General features: G+C 34.8%; 3 protein-coding genes across 5 annotated transcripts; 2 read left to right on the top strand and 1 right to left on the bottom strand.

Annotated features, from left to right (window-relative positions):
- Positions 1 to 2,641: 2,641 nt before the first annotated feature.
- Positions 2,642 to 7,505, top strand: LOC147389575 (alpha-L-fucosidase 1-like). Of its 2 annotated transcripts, XM_086417924.1 has the most exons (4): positions 2,642 to 2,954; positions 5,771 to 6,266; positions 6,370 to 6,609; positions 6,682 to 7,505. In XM_086417924.1, exons 2-4 carry the CDS (start codon positions 5,824 to 5,826, stop codon positions 7,358 to 7,360), a joined length of 1,362 nt encoding a protein of 453 aa, XP_086274050.1. In that variant the 5' UTR covers positions 2,642 to 2,954; positions 5,771 to 5,823; the 3' UTR covers positions 7,361 to 7,505. The 2 variants fall into 2 exon arrangements, with proteins under 2 accessions (XP_086274050.1, XP_086274049.1); XM_086417923.1 differs by lacking the exon at positions 2,642 to 2,954 and having other exon boundaries at positions 5,277 to 6,266.
- Positions 7,506 to 8,459: 954 nt separating this feature from the next.
- On the bottom strand, positions 8,460 to 13,967 carry NUDX14 (nudix hydrolase homolog 14). Its single transcript, XM_086417925.1, has 7 exons — positions 13,680 to 13,967; positions 12,279 to 12,384; positions 11,695 to 11,772; positions 9,760 to 9,852; positions 9,477 to 9,569; positions 9,305 to 9,403; positions 8,460 to 8,873 (listed from the first exon to the last, which is right to left on the bottom strand). Exons 1-7 carry the CDS (start codon positions 13,952 to 13,954, stop codon positions 8,643 to 8,645), a joined length of 975 nt encoding a protein of 324 aa, XP_086274051.1. The 5' UTR covers positions 13,955 to 13,967; the 3' UTR covers positions 8,460 to 8,642.
- A 5,296-nt stretch (positions 13,968 to 19,263) lies between these two features.
- On the top strand, positions 19,264 to 24,832 carry LOC147389573 (coiled-coil protein). 2 transcript variants are annotated; one of them, XM_086418744.1, is made up of 6 exons: positions 19,264 to 19,448; positions 19,536 to 19,600; positions 21,192 to 21,427; positions 22,722 to 22,851; positions 22,963 to 23,105; positions 24,645 to 24,832. In XM_086418744.1, exons 1-5 carry the CDS (start codon positions 19,289 to 19,291, stop codon positions 23,098 to 23,100), a joined length of 729 nt encoding a protein of 242 aa, XP_086274870.1. In that variant the 5' UTR covers positions 19,264 to 19,288; the 3' UTR covers positions 23,101 to 23,105; positions 24,645 to 24,832. The 2 variants fall into 2 exon arrangements, with proteins under 2 accessions (XP_086274870.1, XP_086274869.1); XM_086418743.1 differs by lacking the exon at positions 24,645 to 24,832 and adding an exon at positions 24,039 to 24,497.
- The last annotated feature ends 973 nt before the right edge of the window (positions 24,833 to 25,805 follow it).

The following is a 25,805-nucleotide window of genomic DNA, read 5'->3' as shown; positions in this document are numbered from 1 at the left end:
ATTTGGAGGATCTCTTGAGAGCTAGCTTAGTCTTGTAACATGTAAAATATTACAATTAATTCCCCTTGTGGAGTATCCCTTTATATTACTACGTCGGTCCCAAGCTTAGATAAAGAAGGAAGGTTACGTCAAATTAGTAGTCGGTGTAAAAACCATCACTCCTAACATTGGTCATGATCTAAGAGAAGACTTAACTCTCACAAGGCAGAACGAAGCTACAAGATTCATTAAACCGACCCCAAATCTTTAAGATAAGACTTTATTGTTGTCACTATTAGTGTCGTAACAATTCTAGTGGATTGGTTTGAAGAACTTTTTGGAGATCATTTTGAGCCACTAATCTCTTTAAAAATTATGTGCTCCATCTTTACATGATTGTGAGCGAAATGAATCTTGAGGCAACAAGGACATATCAACCCTACATGTATCAATCACATACACACATGTGTAACAAAAGAGAGGCATGATTGATATGTACCCACCTTTTATTGAAGACCGAAAGTTTTGTTCACATGGACCATACTTAATTAAAAGCCTGCTTTACCAACTGGTCCAGTGGTTCTACTCCTACAACACTAGGAAAGAATCTATATTCAAGAAACAGCTCTAACATACAATCCAATTGATCATGATGGATTTAACAAAGTATTGATCTCCAAAAATATTTTTTTTGTTAATATATGGTTGGTAGATTCTTACAATTTATATAGTCGGCCATAAGGACAAAAGAAATGTAACAATCAATCAAAGGTGGGATCAAGATTCAAATGATAATGGGGACTGGTGGGCCCAGATAGGGAAACGTTTAGTGTTGATTACTTATACCTATCATGTGTAGCTAATCTCTGGTTAACCTTAAAAAAAAAAAAAGAATAATAATAAAATTGAGTCTGGCCAAGACACATGACCTCAAAAATCCTTCAAATGTAAGCAAACCTAATTGTTCTTAATATTTTGTTTTGCGTTGAAATTTAAAACATTTTATAAAAAATCTTTCTTTATTTTTCTATGGATAAGTACTAGAGATAAGCATTTTTACCATTATATTGAGAGGAGGCAGAGCAGAAGTGGTTTGACACGAAATTTTGTATTTCATAAATGTCCCTATCTTTACATTTAAATTTAATATAATCAAGGTCATTTTAATTAAAAATCAAGAAAATTGTAAATCACAATCTTAGAATTACGTTGGTATCCTTTTTACTATGTAATAGTTAAAAAGTACGGGGAGAGAGAGAGAATGTCATGGAATGATATTGAGTAAAAATAGAAAAAAGTCTAATCATTTGAATGAAAAATATAGGATTAGAGAATCTCTCTGTCCCCGACCTCACATTTATATGCATGTCTTTGTATGAATGGAAAGAAATCCACTTTAACAAAAGTTGTTACATATGGGTTTCAAGACGTGCATGGCATGAAAGATGGAAGGAAAATGTTGACGTAACATTGAAATTGACATCATTTCACACGTTACTCACGTGGATGTGTGTACAGAGCCATAGATATGTTTCATCAAGCTACAAGTGAGAAGCATCTATGATTCTGTGCATACCAATGTGTAAAACGATGTCAATTTCAATGTCACTCCGACATGACTCGATGAAAATCCTCCCGCTTGCCATGTCATTTGGGCAAAAAGTTGACACCATGAGAAAAGGTATGGTGGCAAAAAGTGTAACAAATGTGCATTGTTTGCACTATGTTTAACTTTAGTGATTGAAGTTCATGATGGCACATGAATTTCATAACTGGCATCTACATAGTGATTCAATTGACATCATCCACATTAGTCCCGTCCATGATAAGAAAATGTACAACCTTTTAAGTTGGTGAATATTTGAGGGGCCACGGTGATTAAAATGTCACATACCCCTTTTAATCATCTCGACTCCCCCCTCTCCTCTTTTAAAAAAAAAAAAAAAGGTGATTTAGGTATGAATCATGATTTTCTGATGCCCCCCTCTGACATATGCTCTTTGATGTGGCATGGGCAAGAACCATAGATTTTCCCGGGATACACAATTGTACATCCCCATAAATATGTGAGATTGTGTATCCCGAGAAAAATCTATGATTTTAACACATGCCACGTCAGGGAGTGCATGGGAATGTATGTCAGAGGGTAGCATCTGGAAATCATTATTCTATAAACATATCCCTCCACATTTTGGTGAATATTGGAGATATCATATGATTTTAATGACATTGTCTCTTATAATAAATTAATGAGAAATACACTCTTCTTTATAATAATTTACCCTCAACAACCTTCAAAGTCCAAAACATAATTAGAAAAAGTTGGGATTTTTGCATTTATAGAAGTTGATGAAATTTTGGGTAGAAAAAAAAAAAAAAAAAACCCTTATTTTTTATAAGGGTTAAGGCAAGGTTTAAAAGATGGATCGATTATGAAGAGCTTAAATATTACGGGGAAAAAAAAAATCATAGAAAAGTCAAGGGCATTTGTTCAAACTTCAAAGGTTGAAGATGAGGGTATTTAGGTCACTTTAATTAGTATATAACAAAAGAATGAGGTTAAGAGGTTTGCCACCCGTTTAAAAACACCGAGGTATCTCATATATTCACCAAAACATGGAGGGGTATGTCTAAATCAAAAATTAAAACACCCTAGCAGCGACAACACCATCGTTTTCAATCCTTTTTCTTCTTTTGAACATCCTAGCAGCAACGTCTTCAACACTTTTCTTTCTCTCGAACGCCCTCAACAGCCAATGTATTCAATCTTTCATCTTCTTTGTAACGCACCAATACCCAGACATCATCATATTTCACCTTCTCTGCAACGCACCCAATGACATTGTCATTGTGTTCTTTTTTTCTTTCTACAATGTTCCAACAACAACGTATTTGTTTCTTCTTCTATTTAACACTCAACGTCGTCTTGAGTTGTGCCTGAAGGAACACATAATAGTTACTATTCTATCGTAGAGGTAAGTCTAGTTACATTTTGTTTAAATTTTTTAATTTTTAGTATTTCATTTTTTCTTTTCCCTCCTCATGATTTATTCTCTATTTTTTATGGTTGTCATATCCTTCATTGTTGTTTGCTAGTATTCTTGGATTACATTCATTATGTGACTCGTGATTTTGCAATTATCATGCTTAAATTAATAGGATGGTGGTTGCATGAATTTTAATTTTTTTTAACTCGAATTATTTTTTAGCAATTATTCATGTTTAAGATTAAATAACGATTCAATTCTATAAATTCTAACATGTGATATGTTGTTTGATGATTTGAGACCTATTTGTTAAATCGAAGGGTGTTCATGATTTAACCATTAAATTGGAAGTTGATTTATGTGTGAAAATTTTTGCTCTACTTTAGAAATTTTTGACATATATCTCTCTCTTGTTAATTTGGAATTTCGTTTATGTGATTAACTTATCAATTTAAAATTTTCATGATCGTGATTTGATAATTCAAAAATTTATAAATTATATGTGTTTTGGGATTTTCTATTCATATTTGTAATTTTCTATTTTGAAATTTTCATATTTATATTTTTCTATTTTGAAAAATCAATATTCATAAATTTCTATTTTAGAAAGTTCATGATTAAAAGTTTTTATTTTGGAAATTTTATATTTGGAACTTTATAATGCGGAAATTTCCATAATTTTCTATTTTAGGAAGATCATATTCATAAATGTCTAATTTAGAAATTTCATATTTTTTGTAATTTTCCAATTTAGGACTTTTGCATTTTCCTATTTAGAAATTCCATATTAATTTATGATTTGCTAATTTAGAAATTTCATGTTCTATTGAAACTTTCTATTTTAAAAAATTCGTATTCACAAATTTCTAATTTGGGAAATCTTCCTATATTTGTACTTTTCTATTTTGGAAAGTTTATTTTTTTATAAATTTCTAATTTAGAAATTCATTATATATTCATAAATTTCTAATTTAGAAACTTCATAGATTGCCAATTTAACAGTTTCACATTTATGATTTTCTAATTTAGAAAATTTTCACAAATTCCTATTTTTGCTGATTTAAAAAATATTTGTATATGTGAATTTTTAATTGGAGTATACTACCACGTGAACTTTAAAACATGGAATGTAATTGTTTTTTTTTTTTTTTTTTTTTAATTTCCCTTTTCGTATGAAATGCGATGAATCATTTAAATATTTGAAAAAAAAATTAGCCGAAAGATTTATTTAGCAAATCTAATATAAATTTATGATGATTGGACTCTAGTTGGACTTTAGTCATGGTCCATTAACTAGATGATAGTTTTGGATTGTAGTGAAGACCGGTTATCTTGATCGGACGAGTTCAATACCTAACACCTTCTACAACTCGTAATCAAACTCTTTACTCATTTCTCTTATCTGTGGACCAATCTGAATTCGTTTTGAAGTTATTTTTGGTTCCTAAATCTAAATTAGATGGCGACTCCCATTTATCAGAAAATCCTCCATTTACTAATTGGACTTCTTTTTACCATTTCGTGAAAAAGGGTCAAGGCGATATCAGATCATTTTACTAAATTTAATTTTATACTCTAATTTTAATTTTTCATAAAATTTTTGTGTTTTATTTGAACTTACAATCGAGAAAAAAAAAATCACAAAGCATTTTTTTTGGTAAAATTAGTTAAATATCCAAACGGATATATAAATCTTTTGATAAATTTTGCGAAATACTAGTACTTATTTATTTATTTCATTCATGGATGGTAGACCAGCAAAATAATTTATGAGGCTAACCTACTAATGTACCTGTTCAAAGCCAACGGTGAAAGAAATAAATAAGAGGTGAAGTGAAGATTTGTGTCAGAAATTTATTAGAATGGAAATTTACCAAAAATGAAAGAATACAAGAATCAATCATTATTAAGGAAATATATATTTTGGCATTTAAATACTGGGAATCTATTAAACAATATTTAAATCTTATTAAATATTAATTTTAATATCCCAACCCATTAAGATAGTAATAATGGCTATTAACTTCAAAACATAGTTTTAAAACTCAGACTCATGTGAGGTACATAATTTTTTTTCTTTTGTACATAGCCGAATAACTCGATTGAGTTTCTAGCCCTACTCATGCATTTGCAAGCTGACACCACTGATTCTACAAGTTAATTCGGTCGATTTTCCAAGTTGACTTATCGAGTTGGTTCCATTGAATAACTAGGTCGAGTTTCGAGTTCGATAAGATTTTAGAAAGGCATTATATTGCCATACCAACTTTTACTAAGAGCACTATAATTCATGTGATTCCAAAAAAGCATTCATCCAAACATCTTGGGTGCTCTTAGTAAAAATTAGTGTGGCAATAGAAGCTCTCTTTTAAATTATGCTTTTCTCTCTCTAGCTCTCTCTCTCTCTCTCTCTAGACTGCAATAGGAAGTAAAACAACCCGTGAATAATACTAACAACATAACAAGAACAAGAACAATAATAGGAAAGTCCAATCTGCAAATTCCCATTCTCAGCTTTTGTTCCTATTTGTCTTGCTTCCATCCCAAAGAATCTCTCCTCCTAAGCTTTATATTTCCTACTCTTTTTATCTCCTCATTCACTTCATCTCTTCTCCTATTCTAATAGAAAACAAAGTAAGACATCTCAACCTCACCTCTCTTTCATAACTCACAACATCTCTTATCCGTATATCTATATATCTTATGCTAATAGAAATCAGAGTGAGAGAATATTAGAAGAGTTGTAACAAAGCTTGTTATGGCTAAGTTATGGTTCTATTGGTTTCTGTCTGTGCTACTTCTAGTGATCAAACTCGACGCGTCAAGGCCAGAATTGACGACAACACCACCATTGCCGATGTGCCCACTCCCATCAGCTTCTCAACTGAAATGGCAGCAAAGAGAGCTCATAATGTTCCTTCACTTTGGAGTGAATACCTTCACCAACTCGGAATGGGGGACGGGTAATGAGGACCCGTCCATCTTTAATCCGACGGGACTCAATGCTAATCAATGGGTTGATGCTGCGGCCAAGGCTGGATTCTCATTAATGATCCTCACTGCTAAACATCACGATGGGTTCTGCCTATGGCCTTCCCAATATACTGACCATTCGGTTAAAAGTAGCCCGTGGAGGGACGGAAAGGGTGATGTAGTCCAAGAATTTGTTGATGCTGCGAAGACCCGAAACATAGATATCGGGCTATATCTCTCGCCGTGGGATCGACATGACAAAAGATACGGGCATGAAGTAGAGTATAATGAGTACTACTTAGCCCAATTACAGGAGTTACTCAAAAGGTAAATTGGAGAAGAAGAACATTGATGTTTTACTGAACTTAATCTAAATTCAATTTTTTTTTTTTTTTTTACTTCTTTATTTGTGATTTTTGTTCTTGGGTAGATATGGAAGTGTTCAAGAGATTTGGTTTGATGGGGCAAAAGGCTCGAATGCACCCAACATGAGCTACTACTTTACAGATTGGTTTTCAATAGTGAAGGAATTACAAGGTTCAATTAATATATTCTCCGACGCTGGACCAGGTGTTAGATGGGTTGGAAACGAGAAGGGTTCCGCGGGGAGTACTTGTTGGTCGACCATCAATCAGACTTCATTGAAGATTGGTGATGCAAGCATTGAAGGGTAAGTAACATTGAGCCTCATCAAACACCTTTGTTTTATCTAAGTATGACTCTGATGATTATGGTTATACAGTTATTTGAACACAGGCGATCCAAGAGGAACTGATTGGTTACCAGCTGAGTGCGATGTATCGATCAGAAAGGGATGGTTTTGGCACAAATCTCAAACACCAAAGCCATTAAAACAGTTACTCAACATCTACTACCATTCGGTAGGTCGAAATTGTGTACTTTTGCTCAATGTACCTCCCAATACTACTGGGCTTATATCAGAATCCGATGTCCAAAGATTAGGAGAATTTCAAAAAGCAATCAAAACCATATTCTCCACCAATGTAGCTGAATGGGGCACCATTAAAGCCAGCAGCCAAAAAGGAGGAAAGACGGGTGGTTTTGGGCCCGAAAATGTTCTCGATGATGACCATTTATGGACATATTGGGCTCCAGAAGGCAAATCGAAAGATAAGCATTGGATCGAAATTACTGGAGGAGAGAAAGGTTTGAGATTCAATGTTGTGAGAATTCAAGAAGCTATAGGGCTTGGGCAGAGGATCAAAAAGCATGATATCTACGCAGATGGGAAACTCGTGGCAAAGGGGACGACAATTGGGTACAAGAGGCTTCACAGGCTTGAAGAAGGAGTGGTTCATGCTCGTCGGGTGAGGATCGTAATCAAGGAATATCGAGGATTGCCCTTGATCTCATCCATTGGTCTTCATTTTGATCCATTTTGGCACCCAAAAGGGACTTGAAAAACAATACAAAAGTTCAATAAAGCTAGATTAGCTAAGATACATACTAAAGGGAATCTATTAAAATTATGAAGGAAAACTGGGCCAGAATTGTATTTTGTAGTTTTCATTGCTTTTAAGCTAAAGGACCCCACTTGTTTCTGCAGCTTTTTTGTTTTTATGCATAAAAGGTAGTATGTCAAGTCCATAAAATTACAACCACCATCGTCACCAAGGGTGCAGTAGTACAGGCTGAGCGATATTTCATAAACCACAAAATCAGAACATGTGACCCATACATATAGGGGGTCTGATACTGTAGGATGATTCCAACTAAATTCAATAATCAAAGGTTATTGATGATGCCCAATCACTCGAGATCCACCGTCCACTTGGAATCCATCCTTCATAGCTGGGGAGTTTGATTGCAACCCAAATCACGCATTCTTTTTTGCATGCCACACAGTGAGTTCTTGTGAGCCCACTGTCCATGAATCTCTTGGCCCCACCACTTGGTGATCTAAGGATCAAAAATAGTCTGATTGGTGATCTCTACCCACTGAAATCGAGCAATTTTCTTCAAGAGTTTACCAGCTTTATATTGTTGAAGAGGGATCTCTGTATTATAGTTCTATGTAAGTGGTTATAAATTCCTAATGTGAATGAAATGCAACAAACAGAACAAAAAACTAACAAACCATTTTAACAAACCATTTCTTTATTTAGGCTAGTTTAGATCAGATCTAGGGTCCTGGAGAGAAATGAAATGAACGGTCATGATCAGTCCCGCCTGCATCACACTTTGGAGAACTTTTGGGCTTAAATCATTTTTGTTAATTTGATATGAGATCAAGATTTTGGGAGTTTCCATTGATATTGGCTGCCTAGCAATCTAATTAACTATTCTGCATTATTCTTTCTCAAAGTACATTTGATGTTGACCAACTACCCATCCATTCTTTGATACTGTAAACTATGTTTAAAGATTAAAAAAAAAAGCATTCAAACTAACTTCCTGAGAAATGGGGACACTTAATAAGACGGTGCAGTTTGAGAAATGTTTATATGATATTAGGCAGGAAAAAACATTCAATGATTGATGGGGTCCATAGGCAGCGGGTTAAACCAACCACATTGAACATTGGCAGATATTGATAATTTGATATAGATATTTACACAATGTTAAGGAACAAAAGAAAAACAGATGGGTTTTGCACAGATACATCTATTGCAAGGTGTTTGATGAAGCCACGTGAAACTTAATTCGACAGCATTAAAATTGCCTTTAGTGGTTCTGGAGGTCTTACTGAGAAGGCAGAAGCCCATCTCTCTTGGCCATCTCATACAAGGCAACCGCCGCCAGAACCTTTGCATCAGCTGTTACTCGCCAAAGCTTATCATAAGGAACCACACATACCTTAATCAGCTCTCCATGGTCCCGAAGACCTGTTTCTTTTCCATGTAGTGTCTCTATAACTTCCTTATCTACATGCCCTCGGTACAAAAACAGGCTCAGCTCCTCGTCACACCCACCCTACACAATGGAGAAGCAAGAAAGAGTAAATTTAGAAATAAAAGCAAACATGAAATGCAAAGAGTATCATAAATATAGTTATATAATAGAATTGGCATAGTTTTCAATAGCAAGATTAGTAGTTTTCATGCTTGTTTCTTGGAGATCTTGGGCTTTCTATACCTTTGGTCAAAGCAGCACACTGAGTTCGTTGGGACTACCTTCGATGACTTTGTTTTCCGATGGAACTCGTTATGTAATCACTAATGCTGTTATTTTGTTTTTCTTCTTCTCGTTATTATTTGTGAGGCCTCCTCGGCCTCCTTGTACTTTTCCCTCTCTTCAATATATTATACTTTTCAAAAAAAAAAAAATAATAGAATTGGCATATCCCGGATCTTTGGATGAGCTAGGGATGAATATATATACATGCAATATTGGAAGGAACGTACTGGTGAAGGAAAAACTTTACATCCAGTTGACGGGTCAAGGAAAGCAGTGAGGTTAACCATGTCTGCCATTTTTAATTTTATACCCGTCTCCTCTTCAACCTGCCATATCATCTTATCAGCATTATAAAATTAAAGGTGCAAACAAAGGGATTAGAGAGAGAGAGAGAGAGACCTCACGAACTGCTGTTCCAATAACATCACCCTTGTCATCGTCCAACATTCCAGCTGGCAATTCTAAGATAAGCCTCCCAACAGGAACCCTTACCTTAAATGTGAAGAAGAGTAACAAATATTAAGATAATTGACACAGCTCTACTTTAATTCTAATCATGTATAAGAGATTATGATCATAAAGACTAGCAAAAAAGAACTTTTCAAAAAAAAAAAAAAAAAGACAAGCAAAAAAGATTGTGATCATAAACCAATTTATGGTGGAGTATCATACAACACAATACCTGCTCTGTAAGAATAACATAAGTCTCAACTCCCACGTCCAACAGGATCAAGACGGCAACAGCTGGTCCTCGTGAGAATACAATACCTGGAACCTAAACATAATGTAATTCATTGCCCACCTTCATTGCTTCCCTATCAAATAATAATAATAATAATAATAATATTTATCATTTTTATTGATTGATAAAGAAAACAAAAAATTTGCTAGGCAAGCAAATGCAAAAGTAGATTAATGAAAGAATACAAGAGGGGACTCGACTTAATTTACAAGTCTAGTCTGAGGCAAAGCCAATTTATCTCCTTGCATACATTTTTTTGTAATTACGGGGAGGCTATTGAAGCCATAGAAATTCGTCATAGCTGATTCTTGGATGCCAAAATTTGCTAGAGAATCTGCTGCTGAGATCCCTTCTCTCCATATGTGTTGCACGTTCCAAATAAGCTTTGAGACGAGCAATCGAATTCAATGCATCCAACAGTCCAAGGACCAAGGAATAGAGCCTCCCATTAGGCCTTTCACCAGCAAAGAAGAATCCAATTCCATGGTAACTTTTTTGCCAGAGAGATCAAATTCATTCAGAGCCATGTATAACGCCTTACACTCAGCCAAATTATTTGAGCACTCCCCAAAGAACCAATTAGCAGCCTGAATAGATTACCAGCCTCGTCTCTTAGGAAGGACACCTCCCCCTCCGGCCAAACCTGGATTGCCTCGGCTCGCTCCATCTGTATTGAGTTTGTTCCAATCCAAAGATGGTAAATTCCAGCAGATAGGAATCAATCTTCTATAAATGCCTGGGGATATAGGAAAACCCAAGGATTGAAGAATGCTTTGCTCTATCACAGTTGAGGAGCTTTTGTTGTGGTTGTACAAACAAGAGAGAAGCTAGTGAGAGGATCTCAAAAGCCTCGAACCCAAGGTCAACTACAAAGGAACAAGTTTTTCTCATTAAATATAAAGTTGGCAAAACAAAGACCCATGAAGAATCCCCAGAGATGGAAGTCCACCAGTATACCAATGCTTAAATGTTAAGAATCACCTAGATCTACTTCTTGTTGAAGACCTGTTCATCTCTTTCTTCCAAAGAGGCCACACCAAGATTGGTATACTAGTGGACTTCCCATCCCAGACAAGATTCATATTCATCAAGATTACTAATCTCCCCAACTCTGATAACATGACTTTTAGCCAAGTTGATATGAAGGTCAAATGCCTTTTCAAAAACATTTAAGGACATATTTAAAGTAGACAAGTTGGTCCCAGGAGGCATCCAAGAAAACTGAAATTGAAGGTGAAAGATTGCTCAAGATCTTATTGAGGACTTACACAAATATAATGAATAGGACGGATAGAGAGGATCGTCTTGTCTCAAACCTCCAGAGTTTAAAGAAACCTTTCAGAGAACTGTTAACCAGAACTGAGAAGGAAATTAAGGTAACACAGACTTCTATCCGTCTCCTCCCTTTATGACTGAAACCCATTTTGCCCATCATGTAAAGGAGAAATTTCCAATTCACATGGTCAAAGACTTCTTTTTGATAGTTTTTTATAGAATATGTGCAACACTTCTAGATATCCAATGTTTTTCATTAGTGACAACGTATTCAGTCATATGTTTGGAATAAACTTAAGCTGTGGCAAAATAATACACATCATTTTCCAAAGGTTTTAATAGTAATTGTTTATCGTTAAGAAAACATTGCTCAGGTTATCAATAAACAATAATTTGGAGTATTCACATAAGGAACTAGATGCCTTCATTTTCACAGTAAATGTACAAAAGGTATATTTATCACCATCATCATCATTGAAACCCTTATCCCAAATATTTTGGGACCAAAATTGAATGTACAAAAGGTACATTTGTTATGCTTATTAAATTGAGCGAACCTGAAATGTTGAAGTTACATAAAAAAAGATACTAATCAAATACCTTTTTTCCTGTCTTGTTATCAACAACATCTGCTTTGAACTTAAGAAAACCAATGCGTGTTCCAAACATATCCACTCCCTGCTACCAAGTAGAAGGTAGTTAGAACTTAGCAAAGAAAAACAATTTTCTAGTTAATAATCAGGAGTATATATATCAGGAAGATATGAAATATAATTCAACTAGATTTTCAGGGTGATCTACACCCAACCTTAGGATGTTCAACTCTCACAAGTTTATTTCCTCGTAAAGGAAAACGTATTCAGATGCTATGAACACTGCCTACATGTTCTAAAGTCCATAGGATAGCTCATAAGTTCATATGCCGATTATAAGAAAAAGGTTCATGGCATATAACCCACAAAAAAACAAATCACATAAGCAGCTATGCAGAACAAGATGGGAATAAAGTATTAGAACTTCAAGGGTTCCACCTTTATGTGAAGGCAGCTAGCCATACTAATTAGTTCAATTAAGGCAAACTCCAAAATCACAAATGAATTCAATAGGCGCACATTTCCAAAGAAGTCCCTAACCTACCCAAGTACATTAGAAATATGTGTTGAGGATATGCAGATAAAAGCTACCTGGATAAGCACTCGTCTCAAGGACATATCTTCACGCGTTAAAATGCCCGTTTCGCTTTGCATATTTTTCAACCATTGCTTGAACAATGATGAATCAATAGCTTTCCTGCAACACAATTTTCAATCTCAATAAATAAAAGGTGTAAGGAATTGTTTCTTCTTGGTTGTAATACCTTTCTCCACATTTCCCCAGTAGTTTCCATGAGATCATCCTCTTGTATTCCCTTACAACCTGTCAATGGTCGTAACCTTGTCACGTTCTCTTTTTTTACTTCATAATGGGAATTGTTTCCATGAGATCATCCTCTTGTATTCCCTTACAACCTGTCAATGGTCATAACCTTGTCACGTTCTCTTTTTTAACTTCATAATAGGAATTGTTTTTTCTCTGACTACAATTCTAATCATCATGTTCATTTAGTTCATTCATTTGGTGTAGAGCTAGTACTCAATAAGCATTTTCTTGGGGCCACCCTCCAGGGTCCGATTGACTCTCGACTCAACCAGTTGCACGTAGGATTTTCCGAGGGTGCGGTGCGTGTGACTGTGGGATTAGTCTCACCCGAAGGGTGGTGGGGATACCGGCAACAAAAATAAAAATAAAAACTCAATAAGCATTTTCATTTTGGATGGAACAAAGATAAATTATGAAGCCAACAAAACTAAGGTCCAGCTTGGATAGGAATATGGGTGAGTCCGTGCGATATTCACCATTGGCCAATTCTCGATTTCTCTATTTGAGTCACAACTAAGTCAATTTCTTGATCTTTGAACTTGCAAATGATATGTCCAAGGAAGAATCCTATTTTGATATAAAGGAAACGAGAAGTCGTGGAAAATCTACCACATGAAGAAGAAGCTTCAATTCTCACCTAAGCATGCCAAACTCAATTATATGCCTATATCTTACCCTTCAAGCGGCAAAAGGGCCATTTGTTGTGCATTATTTAACATTTTGGGGATAACTCTTATTGAAACGTATTTTTTTCACATTTTGACAGCCAATGCACTAAAACCGATCCAACAGTAACAATTAAAGAAATTTGGAACAAAAATTGACCAAAGTCCGAATCAAAAAAGAAACTTCATGTTGTCTTGTTTAATTCATATGAAGGTCTTCAAAATATCAAAATTAAACCCCCACAATCCCATGGATTGCCTGCTTGACTAAGTGACTAACCCAATCGTCTAACCAAAACTCAACCCATGTGGACCCCAAAATAGTAGGCAATTGTACCATCTACCATCATAGATAACAAAATTCTACTAAACTTGTTCTCTAATACTAATATCAAACCCTAGATATCCGTTCTCTCTAATAAACTCTCTCATCTCTCAGAAATCAACGAAAAACTATGCAAAATCAATCAAACAAACAAGAACAAAGGTGATGTGATTTGCCTGAACTCAGTATCAGAGAGGCCTGGTGTCGCTACAATCTCCACAGGTCCTCCTCTGCGTTCAGGTAAGCTGATAATGTGGGAAAGAGGAGAAGCTTGAGCAGCCATTTTAGAGAAAAATAAGATTCTTCGAGACAGAGTTGGAGATGAGAAAACAAATAGATTCTGAAAATTTGAAGACAACGTAAAAGAAGCACGAAGAGGTGTTGTTGACGTTATCATTGTTTTTCTGTTTGTTTTCGCTGCCAGTTTTATTGCATAACTGTGCATCTTCATTACTGCATAGAATAATGATTTTTTCTAACGAACAACAAGTTTCACTCCGTCAATACTCGGCTGACGTGGTATGAACACGATCTTTTTCCTCCAGATACACATTTGCACATCGCCATAACGACATATGATGTCAATTTCAATATTACCCCAACACAAGTCTTTTATTATGGGTAGTTTTTTTTTTCTTTCTTTCTTTTTTTTTTTTCGGCCAAAGTCCTTATCAAAGTGTTTTGTGGATTAGAAGTTTCAAAATTGGCTGATTTTTTGTGAGGATGATCTCTACGATGTAGACACCTTCCTCACAAAAAAATCAGTCTATTATGAAAATTTTAACCCTAATTTATAAATTCAAGAATTGTGGATCGTCGATTTTTAACCGTTAGTTTATAATTATTTTTAAAGAGATTAGATGTTTCGGAATAGGCTGATTGTTTCTTAATGATCTCCTCATCATAGAGATCATCGTCAAAAAAATCTGCTCATTTCAAAACTTTTTGCCCATATAAGACAAAACTTTGATTGTTGAGTTACTAATTATCCAGATTTACCATAAACAAATCCTGAAAATTGTGAAATTCTTGGCACTATCTATTTTAGTTCTGAAAATGTTAAATTATTATTTTAGAAATTAAAATGTTTTAATTAAATTTTTATTGATAACAAGTAAAGTACTATTTATAAATCTATACTCTAATATAAAAAGAGGTTGACATCCGCAACTCTACCATTTTTGTTTTTTGTTTTTTGTTTTGTGGTCACTCTACCTACACGTGTGGTTCAAGACGATTTTACATTTACATCTATTTTCCTTTGCAAATCCACTTACCCCTATGAAGATCTTTAAATAAGGCTTTAAGTTCTTAGTCGATTTGTTTTCAAATAGAGTAATGATAATTTGACACCCCCATGTGGCATACTCAAAATACTTTCCAGACGTGGGATGTGCTAGAAACATAGATTTTCTTTTATTAGGATACACGATTGCATAGATTTTTGGGGATGTGCAGTTGTGTATCTTGAGGCATAAAGTCTATGGTTCTACCATGTGCCACGCCAGGAGAGTTTTTTGTGCATGCCATGTAGGGGAGTCGGTTTATCACAACTCTTTCAAATAAGAGTACGACGCAAAGACAAACGTGGCAACACCAAGTTTACTAAGACTAATTGTGTTGTTGAGTCATTAAGAGTAATCTCTATTTCGTTCAACCTCATTATCTCGAGATCGATCTTCTTCAGACTTTTGTTTCATATTCAAAGCCAGTCATCTAATAGAAATTTTGTAGAAGTAGAAAACAATTGAATCTTGGTTTCTTCGAGCTGTAACCAAGATATGCTGTTGATTTAACATTTACGTGTTAACAAAATTTGATTTTCTCAATTAAAATTTCAAACCCACAAGACAATATAGAATTTTTGGGAAAGTAAAAAAATTATGGAATTTTGAGTAGAAAGTCAAGAATATTCAAGAAAGGGTTAAGGCAAGCTTGAAAATATTGAAGATAAGCTTGAATTTGACTGATATATATATTTCATGGAGGTTAAAGAGTTTGAGGATGACTGATTTTGGAAGAAAAGTAAGAGTTCATTATCATTTTATCACTAAATATCGAAGGTGTGGGCCCTGAGTCATAACATTAATCCATAAATGCCCCTTTCATGTGTGTTTTGGAGAGTAAAGTTTAATTGTCTCTAATTAATTCAAGGAATTTTTTTTCTCATATTGGTCGAAAAACTGCATAATTCAAGTATAAATAATTATAAATTTCAAATTTATAGTTCTCATGTTTTGCATTATAATAGGATATGCTTCTCTCATTTGTTTGTTTGTTTTTAAAAAGACTCAAACACCCTCATCTTTAATCTCTAACCAAAAACCCAATTTTTTCTTCTCCAAAAATCAGTCATCTTCAACCTCTTTAGATTTTGGTATTCATATAATTTTGTTGATTGTTGCATGCACCCCTTTCATGTATTGGGCCACCAGAAAAGCTAGTATTGTGCAATGCATGTGGATCCCAATGGAGAACAAAGGGAACACTTGTAAACCACACCCTTTTTACTATAATATTGGAGTTGAAGAGAAAGCTCTTGATTACGACCGGTACTTAAAGAGGGGTCTAATGGAAGATATAAGCAATAGATCAAGTTCTAGGTCAGCCATTTCTTACTCCAAGAACTGCACACAATTTGGTGGCATGGATGCAAGCACGTCGACAGTTTGAACAATCCTTGTGTTGTTGTTGTTGTTGTGTGTGTGTGTGTGTTAAATTTCTTTATTCATTAACATTAAGCTTTGTTCAGTTTAGATGTGAACATATGGTGTGTATATTTCAACTACAACCTCAAAATGAGAGTTCGATTTAGTGTTTGTCTCTTAATAAGCAACCACACAATTGCCCATCACAAGTTCGATCCAGCTATATTTACACCAGTATCCAAAAAACTTCTCTTGCCATTTGTATCAATGTGTGAGCTAATGAATAGTGCCTTTAATTAATTAATATCATCAGTAAATTAAACTTGGTAACAGCTGGGCACATGCTACCTTAACTAGTATTTCCTTAAAAGTTCAAATAACTTCTCCGAATATGATTTTTCCAATTTAATTACTTACATTGCGGCAGGTGAAAACACATGTATCAGTTTATCCATGATTTAAACTTTATTTAAAAATAATAATTAAATAAAGAATCTAATTTTATATCATTTTTTTATAATTATAAAATTTATTGAGAATTAGGATTTAGGGTAAGAGGAGAAGCACAATTGTCGGTCGAGATGACTGACAGAGCAAAGCAAGAGCACCTAAAAATTACAAATAGAATCCCATATAAAACAAAAATCCTCAAAGAATAATCCTTTGAATTCTAAGCACATCTTGCACCAAAAGAAACACAACCCTAATATATTCAAGATTACATCCTAACAAGAGGCCGTAACACTTTTAAAAATCTATTTATTCATTTTCAACCAAATCCCCCAAGTAATGGCAAAAAGAAGAAATCTCCAAAGAATTTTCTTCTTCCCGAAAATAAAGACACATCCCAACTTTGTAATAAGGAAAGTATCGAATTCAGATTCACTTAAAAAAATATTGAAGAAACTGAAGAAATGAGACCAAATAAAATAGGCTAAGTGACAATGAATCAAAATATGGTCAATTGACTCCTCATTCGAATGACATAGATGACAAAAAAATAGGAGTGATGAAACTTTGCTTAATTAAGTGATCAAGAGTAGGAAGTGTATTAAGAGTTGCTTGCCAAAAGAAAAAAAATGCATTTTTAAGGGGGGGCCTTCAAACCCCCTATGATTTTAAAAGGAAAATTCAAGTGAGGATTGGTAAATGAGGACATATTCGAGGCAAATGAGCTAACCGTGAAATTACATGTCTTAGTACAAGTCCACTCCCTTCCATTTGCTTTCGTGGTCACCCAATGAGCTTGATCGAGTTGAGATGTTAGGTTTTAAAGATCTTGAATTTTTTAATCATTAAATCCCCTCATGAAATTAAGGTCCCACACATGTTCAATTCCCTCGAAGTTCAAGAACGTAGCACAGGCAATCCTTTCTTCATAGAGAAGTTGTAGAGGCAAGGAAAACGAGAGCACATGGGAGAATTGCCACACCACCAATCCTCCTATAATCAAATCTTGTCACCCTTACCTACTTTGGACTTCACCCACTTCTTGAAATCTGACACAACTTTCATAATCCCTTTTATATCATATTTATCATTTAATACATTAAAAAATATTTTATAATTTAAAATATTAGGTAATGTGATTTTGTAGATAACATACTAAAAAATGTTTCTTTAATTTTACAAACCTAAAATCTTTACTAAGGGAAATTTTATTGACACCAAGTTCGTCTAAGGGCAAACCAAAGTGAAAACAAAAAATTAATTTTTTGGGCACTCCTTTTTATCTTTTTCTACTCTGGCAATTCAACACGTCGGAAATCAACCACGAATCTTCGGCAGCTCCTTCGATTTCTCTATTTTTGTCTTTTTTTTTCCTATTATTCTCCTCCTCTGATCCCTTTCTCTCTTCCTCTTTGTTTTTCTTCTCCTTCTCTTTTGATTTCTCTCTCCCGCTCTGTTTTTCTTCTTCTCCTCCTCATCCTCCTTTGATATCTTTCTTCTTCTTTGTTTTTTTCCCCTTCTCCTCCTTCTCATTTGACCTCTCTCTCCCTCTTTGTTTTTCTTCTTCTCATCATCCGATCTCCCTCCCCTCCCCTCCCCTCCCCTCCCCTATTTTTCTTTTTGTTCTTATCCTCCGATCTTTTTTCTATTTTTTTCTTCTCCTATTCCTCCTTGCCTGAGTCATCAAAATAATTGGAGGATGAGAGGGGTTGCCCTTTGACATGGAGTGCCCACAACAATTTTTTAATTTTTAGAGTTTTTTGGCGTGTTAATACAATTTTCCCTTGACTAATTTGTTGAGATTGTATTTTTATTTATTTAAAAAAAAAAAAAAAAAAACATTGATATATAATAATAAAGTTAAACATAATATTCAATCTTCCAAAATTCGATCTCTATAAACACCCATTTGGCCTTTTCTTATACATTGAGAGTTTTTTGTTCATAGAAAAGTCTATTTAGGACTTTGCATGAAACCTAACATAGGTAGTTTTATAAATTGGGATTACCCTTGATACACGTGAACTCATGTGATTGGTCGATCAGAGAATTGTGTGAAATTCAGGATTGACTTTTTTGAGCAAAATATTTTTTTTCCCGAAGATTCCCACTTGTGTGTCTTGCACTTGTATTGGTATGCATGGGCAGGGTTGTCAATAGATAAGATCAAGGCCGAAATTTGATATGTTCCAATAACTTCAAGTCTGGATTAATGTTCTCACTTCCAATAAGGATTCAATATGATATCTCATTGGATCGAATATGAATTGACCATGTCCCAATCTGTTAAGGACCCGATCGAATAAAAAGTTCAAAAATTATATTATATATTTGTTTACGTATATGAAGTTCATTTAGATTTTGTACATCAAATCGATTTGGTCCGATGCAAAGGCAATCTGATTGTTATTGGGTCGGGTTTGAATCTTAATATTGAGATCTAATAAAAACCCGATTCGTCAAGAGCTTGATCCAATACTTGATACTTATCGGATCAGTCCTGCATTGGTACAGATCAACCCCTATCCGATCCCCCAACTTGATCCATTGACAGCTCTACACCATGGGTCTAGGTCTATCTATAGGAGAGTCCTAGACCCGATCCATCTTGAGGAAATTGGATCCGATCCATCTTCTGGTAACTTACTAGGGCCAACGAGAGCGGGAGAGAACGAGAAGAAAGAGAGATGGGAGGGAAAGGGCAGCGGCGGAGAGAGAAGAACTTCAGAGCAGCTCATGGAGGATACACTCGTCTTCCTCCTCCCCCCAAATCTAGCGAAATTGACGCTCTTCCCTCCAAGCTTCGCAAGCTCATGGACTTCACCAACCCTACTTCAGCCACCAAAGGTACCTCTCTCTCTCTCTCTCTCTCTCTCTCTCTCTCTCTCTCTCTCTCGCTCGCTCTTAAACCCAATTATGTTTTGTGTTTTTCAGGTGTTTCTGGATCTTTGAAGGGATCGACAGATACAGAGCATAAGAGGAAAAAAGGAGACGAAAAGGTAAGGGAATTTATGTTTGATTCTTCTTCCATCAATTTGAAATATGAAATGAGTTTCATTATAGACTATAGAGAACTCAGTGGTTAATATAGATTAATTAATTATTATAATATGAAGAATTGCATTTAAAATCTATAACTTATTCTATTAAATGATTCCTCTATTGTTTGATTTCAGTAAGTCATGGAAATAGGCTAATTTTAGTGGCAATCACGCACACATCACTGTATACTTCTCCAAATCAATTATCTTGTACAACACCTCTTTTTTTCTTTTTAACTCTATTTGGCTTTAGAATCGATATAACTGGCTATCAATGCTTGCCCAATGTTTCCCTCCCTTGAAAAAAGGCATCTTGTTATGTCCCAATCACCGCATGATCACTACTTCTATAATAGAGGAAACAATGGACACGATTTTTTTACACTACGAACCATGAGTGACGAGCTTTGTATTAGACCCATTATATCAATTTAATATAAAAAAATCACGATGTTGTCTTTAATTTTTTTTCTCAAAAATCATTGTAGAAAGTCATCGTGAAACCGTTGAACAATGTTGTTAAATAGCATATGCGACCAACACGTGCTGTTCGACGTATATGTGGTGGCATATGCTGCACAAAAAAAAATGACCATTGGAAATTATGCCTTTGTGTATTTGTCAGACAACATATTTTTGGATCTGAGATGGTAGCATGTGCGATTTTTATATTTGAAATAGCATATGCGATTACATATTCACAAATGCGACTGCATTTGACAACACTGACATTGAAGAAAGCCCTGAAATTTATCTACATCAAGATTGTTAATTTTTTTTAATTACTTTGTACACAAAATTCCTTTCAAGGCCTTCAACCTCATGTCAAAAGTGTACATTACCTAAATGTAACAGAGAATTTTTTTGCATCTTTGATCCTCTTCTTGAATTTTGGGACTTTGAACCACGTGGTGAGCATTTTGAGCATGATCTTCATCCCAAGCAATAGCTATGGAAGTTAGTTAATGAGTTCTAGTCAAAACGAATTCATTACAGAAGAAAGGCCTCTCGCTTGTTTCATTGGGATCATACACCTTTGGAAAGCACCAATAAGAAGTGAACCATCAATATATTTGCACACAATGGGAACAGAGATCATGCCTGCATTAACGTCAAACTTTTCTACCAGATTTGTATTCAAAAAACCAACATGCAACCCACCAAATCCACAACCAAAATACCTACTCAATTCACGTATGTGCACCCTTGTTCTTTTGAACAATTTTCCCATATACTCTTTCAAATTTTGTTTCATACAACAAAACAAAAAATGTAAGTTGCCATTATTTTTTGGACTAGAGGTGTATAAGTATAGCTCCTGAGAGGTTGTATTGTGTAACATTCTTAGATAATACTTTCGATATAGGTACTTGATTAAAGTTGACTCTTAGTTCATGTTCATTTTCTTATTGGTTGTACCTCTGGGGGTTCCATTTCATAAAGTTGAGCATTTTAGTGTATGGTTTTCTATTTCAACTCAAAACACATTGTTTTTCTGTAAGCATGTTGTTTGTTGAATATTTTATACTTGCATTTAATTTATTTGCAGAAAATGAGTCCAAAGAAGGACCATGGCCCTAAAACCACTAAAGTCAAAGAGAGAAGTTATGATGAAAAATTGATAACAACTAAACATAAAGATGGAAATGATGAAATTGCTCACAAGGACACGCATGATAAAAGGAAAGCAAAGCGAAAGAGGAAGCAAGTTAACGATCTTCGGTTTGAGACAACAACTCAGGATTTGGGTTCAACTGGTTTAAAAAGACGGGAACGCAAGAAAAAGTGAGTAGTTCAATGACATTTTTTGTTTCATTTCCTTTTTTCCCTCCCAAGTATTAGTTTTCTTTTGAATCCTCCAAAGTTGGTCACTTCAATATCTAAGATAGGTTCTAATGTTCTATCCTGTATTATTCTTTGTTTTCTTTTGTTGAAAAAATACATCGTACTTAGAAAGAAATAGCACATAATATTGTCGAAATATTTATTTATTTATTATTATATCTTTGATATTTTGGGTAATGATCTTGGTATTTTTTGCTTTGTTGGACCAAAACCTGCTTTTGGATGAGTAGAGAAAAAACAAAAGGAGATATTTTTTTGAAAATGTTCATATATAATATGTTTACATGTTGCTTCTGAGGTTAATCATTTCTTCTACTGCTCATGTTTACTGCTGCCTGCAAAAAATGATTGGAAGACATTCTATCATTGGAAAATTGAAGCTAAGATGTCGAGTCACTCCTCGCCCATTTAAAAACTTTTATAAGCACTAATAATTCTTTCTAGTGATGGTAGGACGTAAGAACTTGAAATGAAAGAGAAGTGTCAGGGAGCAGAAGGCACAAATATTATTTTTCCAAACAAAATGGATCAACTGTATCATGCTTTTGTGGCTAAAATGTTGGTGATATGTAAGATTTCTTAACCCTCAGTTGCAGGGGCATTGTTATTTTAAGTTGGTAGATCAACATTATCTAGTGATAAGAAATCAGGGAAGGGGCCAGATACTCCCAATGGGCTCCCAACTTCTAATGGCTTCAGAAGGTGGTTTATAAACATGTTGTGTTCTTGTTCTTTTGGTTCGGGATTCAAGAGGATTTTCAAGGCACTTTCGACGATTTTGTTTTTAGATGGGATTCCTAAATTGCATAAGGTAGTCTTTTGTAGGGCTTTTGGTTTATGTATTTTTTCTTTTATGCTTTGGTGGTTGCTCATTGGTCTGTGTATTGCTCGTTGGTCTGTGTATTATATATATACATTCTCTGCTGTCATCAATTTCAGAAATAGAAAGACACTTGTTGCTAATTGCGTTAAATACAAACAGAATTGAAAAATTCAACTGTTACGAAGAAAAGAATTTGATTAGCAGGCATACTTATTACATAATTGCTTTAATTAAACTTGGAGATGTAGGCAGCCTGTACATGACACGGATACATATTTTTTAGCAGCGAAAATAAATTGAGTCATGTTCAACATTTTTAGCTTTTTCTTTAAATTCAAAGCACACATTTCCCTTCCATTCCGTTTTTGCTTATTTCGTCATCCGAATAATTAGAGTTGGAAATTCATGTAGGTACTTGGAAGCAAAGAAAAATAAACACAAGAAATCCAAGACGGAGGAGAGTCTAGATTTCCCCGGGCATGAGGAAATCAAATTCGGAGACGTCGTCAAAGCACCGCCAAAATTGTTAGCCGTTCCCAAGGTACATCTCTAAGTTTCCCATGCCACCAAACTCATAAACGACTCACTGTATCTGTTATTAAATCTAGATGCTGGATTATGTGATAAAAATGAATTTTATGGTCTTGTAAAGGCATTGAAGAATGGTCAAGATGCTTCGCATGAGAGACTCCGTTTGCAAGCTGTTCAAGCCTATAGGAATCGCAAAGGATGGGTGTCAAGACCTGGAATCCGCCTTCCTCCTCCCATAACCTCAGACCCATCTTTTTGATTGGTGTGAGTATATTATCAATCTAGATGCTTCTGTTTCTTTTTTTTTTTTTTTTTTGCTTTGTCTTTTCGACTGCATAATTGTAATAGTTATTAGTTGTAAGAGCTGAATTTTAGTTCTCTTTTTTGTCTATGAGAAATAATTTAATTTTCATCTTCTATATATGCATATGAGAGATGATTAATCCTCTGCCCTTATGTGAGGAATACTATGTCCTGCTCAACACAACTTTTCTTGAGAGTGGTTACCTAGATATTATGATAGAAATAGATGTGACATTCCAAATGTCTTTTTAAATTAAACTTGGATCTTTCATGGCTTAAAATAGATGGTTTCCATGTTGTCTTTTTGTACTTCTACATCGTTATTGAATCTCATCACTCAACTATCAAGGTTCTTGTTTGAGTGACTTTTTTCCTTTAGATTCCCCAATAACTTTTGCATCCCTTCTTGTGGCTTTGGCGTCTAAATTTTATGTTTTCTTCATCTACCAAATTTTTCCCTGGATCAGTTAGGTTTCTCTTTTTTATGTTCCACCGCCATATCTTATCGGTATTCCACCAGAGTTCTCTGGCACTTTTTATTTTTCAATCATTATCTTCTACCTTTTGATGCAAGCAGCTAGAACAGCCATTGCACATTGCATGACTAAACTCTTCTTCGGGTTAAACTTTTAATCATTGCAACATAATCAAGTGTTTTTTTTTTTCCATCTTAGAAGACAGATTGTCTATCAAGATTAACCAGATGTTGTATCCAACTATTTAGGGTTGGTGACATAAAACCTCTTTTGCCCTTCAATTTTATTTAAAGTATATCTTGTCTTTTTTTTTTCCGGAAAAGTAAAGTATATCTTCTGTTTAAGTGTCTTTAAAATTTATATTACTTTCAATCCACATTATGTCCAGCCTCACTGTTTTGGGCCCCATGAATACTAGGCCCTCTCATCGGTGAACCTACATGATGAAAGTCAACCAGATTGGTGATTTTGGCTTTTGCATATAAGACAAATAGGCCAACAAAGCTCATGGATGAAGAGCATCGGGTACAAACCCATCACCCATGATGAAAAAAGTCAAGTCCAATCAATAGGAATTGTGGATCTAGATGGTTTAGGTCTGAGTTCACCAAGGAGTGGGGCAAAAATTCATGAAGTTAGTGGACCCAAATTATGGCATGTGGTATCAGATCACGAGCATATAGAAGTTTTGTTTTTGTTCCATTGGGGTTGGTAAGATCATCTTTTCTCGTACTCTGAGTAATGTAAACACCTCTTGCTTAAAATGGTGTGGATGGAGATGTTATGTAGGGGGAAATACTTTCATAAAGTTGTTCATTTCTGATACTTAAATGTAATAATTTAAAATTAATTATCGAAAGAAAAATAAACCCATTAATTCGATACTAATTATGAAACTTATACTGGAATGAGAATGTAATGAGAGACCCCATCTACTCTGGAGAATTCTTTTCCCTTTTGTGTATCTTATTTGTACTTGTCCATATTAACTTTTTCGTATTATTAGTAACTTCTACTCCCTTAGTGTTATGGATACTCCCAGACATATTAGGAAGAGATCCAACCATCCAGTGTTTGAGATCACCAATCATCGAATTGCTGAACCCTCAAACTAATACTCGAGATTACAACTGACACTACAGAAGCAGATCTTTAAGTATCTACTGGACCTTCATGCCCTCTTATGTGGAAGGCCCGAAGGCAGAGCCCCCTATCAATGTGAAGACTGATCATGGTTCTGTAGTTGACGGCCATCTTTTTGTCTCCCAGCTTGAACACGAAACAGCTTAACAGGACGGGAGAAACGATCTTCATCTGCCTGTAAGCAAATTCTTTTCCCAAACAAATACGGGGCCCTGACTGCAGGCCAGAAAATTATTTATTAGTCTCTTTTCCAAAAATTGAAATTAACGTTGATATAAAGTTTAAAAGCAACTTGAGTGGTATAAATATTTATTTTGTATATATCTTTCTATGAATCAGCTTTATTTATTTTTAATTTTTTTTTTTTTAAACCATGATATTATGCTCACCTGGAAAGCTGTAAATTTAAAAGAGCCCTTCTTCATTGAACCATCTTTCTGGCTTTAAATCCTCTGTGTCATCGCCCCATATGGATTTCATTCGGCCCATGACATAAGGTAGGTAACACAACATCTCCTTTCCTCAACCTGAATCCATTGGGGAAGGTATCATCCGAAAAACAAAATTTTGAGTCCTGAAACACCACCCCCACATGTTTGATCCAAAGGAGTAAACACTTGATCAAAACAAGCACAAATATGGATAAAGACTTTATATCTGTATTTTGATTACCACGGATGGAGTCTAAGAGTCTCAGATTCCCTAACTTTTCTAATCAGTCCCCCAACTTCATTTCCCCCATATTTTTCGTTCGAAATACCTTAACTACCCTAACCATTCGATCTCACTGGTTTTCATGAAAAAATGATCAAAACCTGGCAATCCAGGGTGATTTTGAGCTTTTATTCTGACATAAAACGCATTAGAAGGAAGCAAAATCCAATTTTCTAGGGTTTTTTTTTTTTTTTTTGTTTTAAAGTATTGTAACAAGTTATGTAGAATTTAAGATTTTCTTCCATTTTTTGCAACGGTTTTTTTATGAAAATCCATCAATGATGGTTCATTTTGTCTGGAATCTAGTAATAATATTGTTTTACAAAAA

This window comes from Akebia trifoliata, chromosome 12, assembly GCF_017979445.1.
Source record: "Akebia trifoliata isolate Shusen 1 chromosome 12, ASM1797944v1, whole genome shotgun sequence".
NCBI lineage: Eukaryota > Viridiplantae > Streptophyta > Magnoliopsida > Ranunculales > Lardizabalaceae > Akebia > Akebia trifoliata.
The sequence above is the reverse complement of the archived record's forward strand: the minus strand, read 5'-3'. Positions and strand labels throughout refer to the sequence as shown.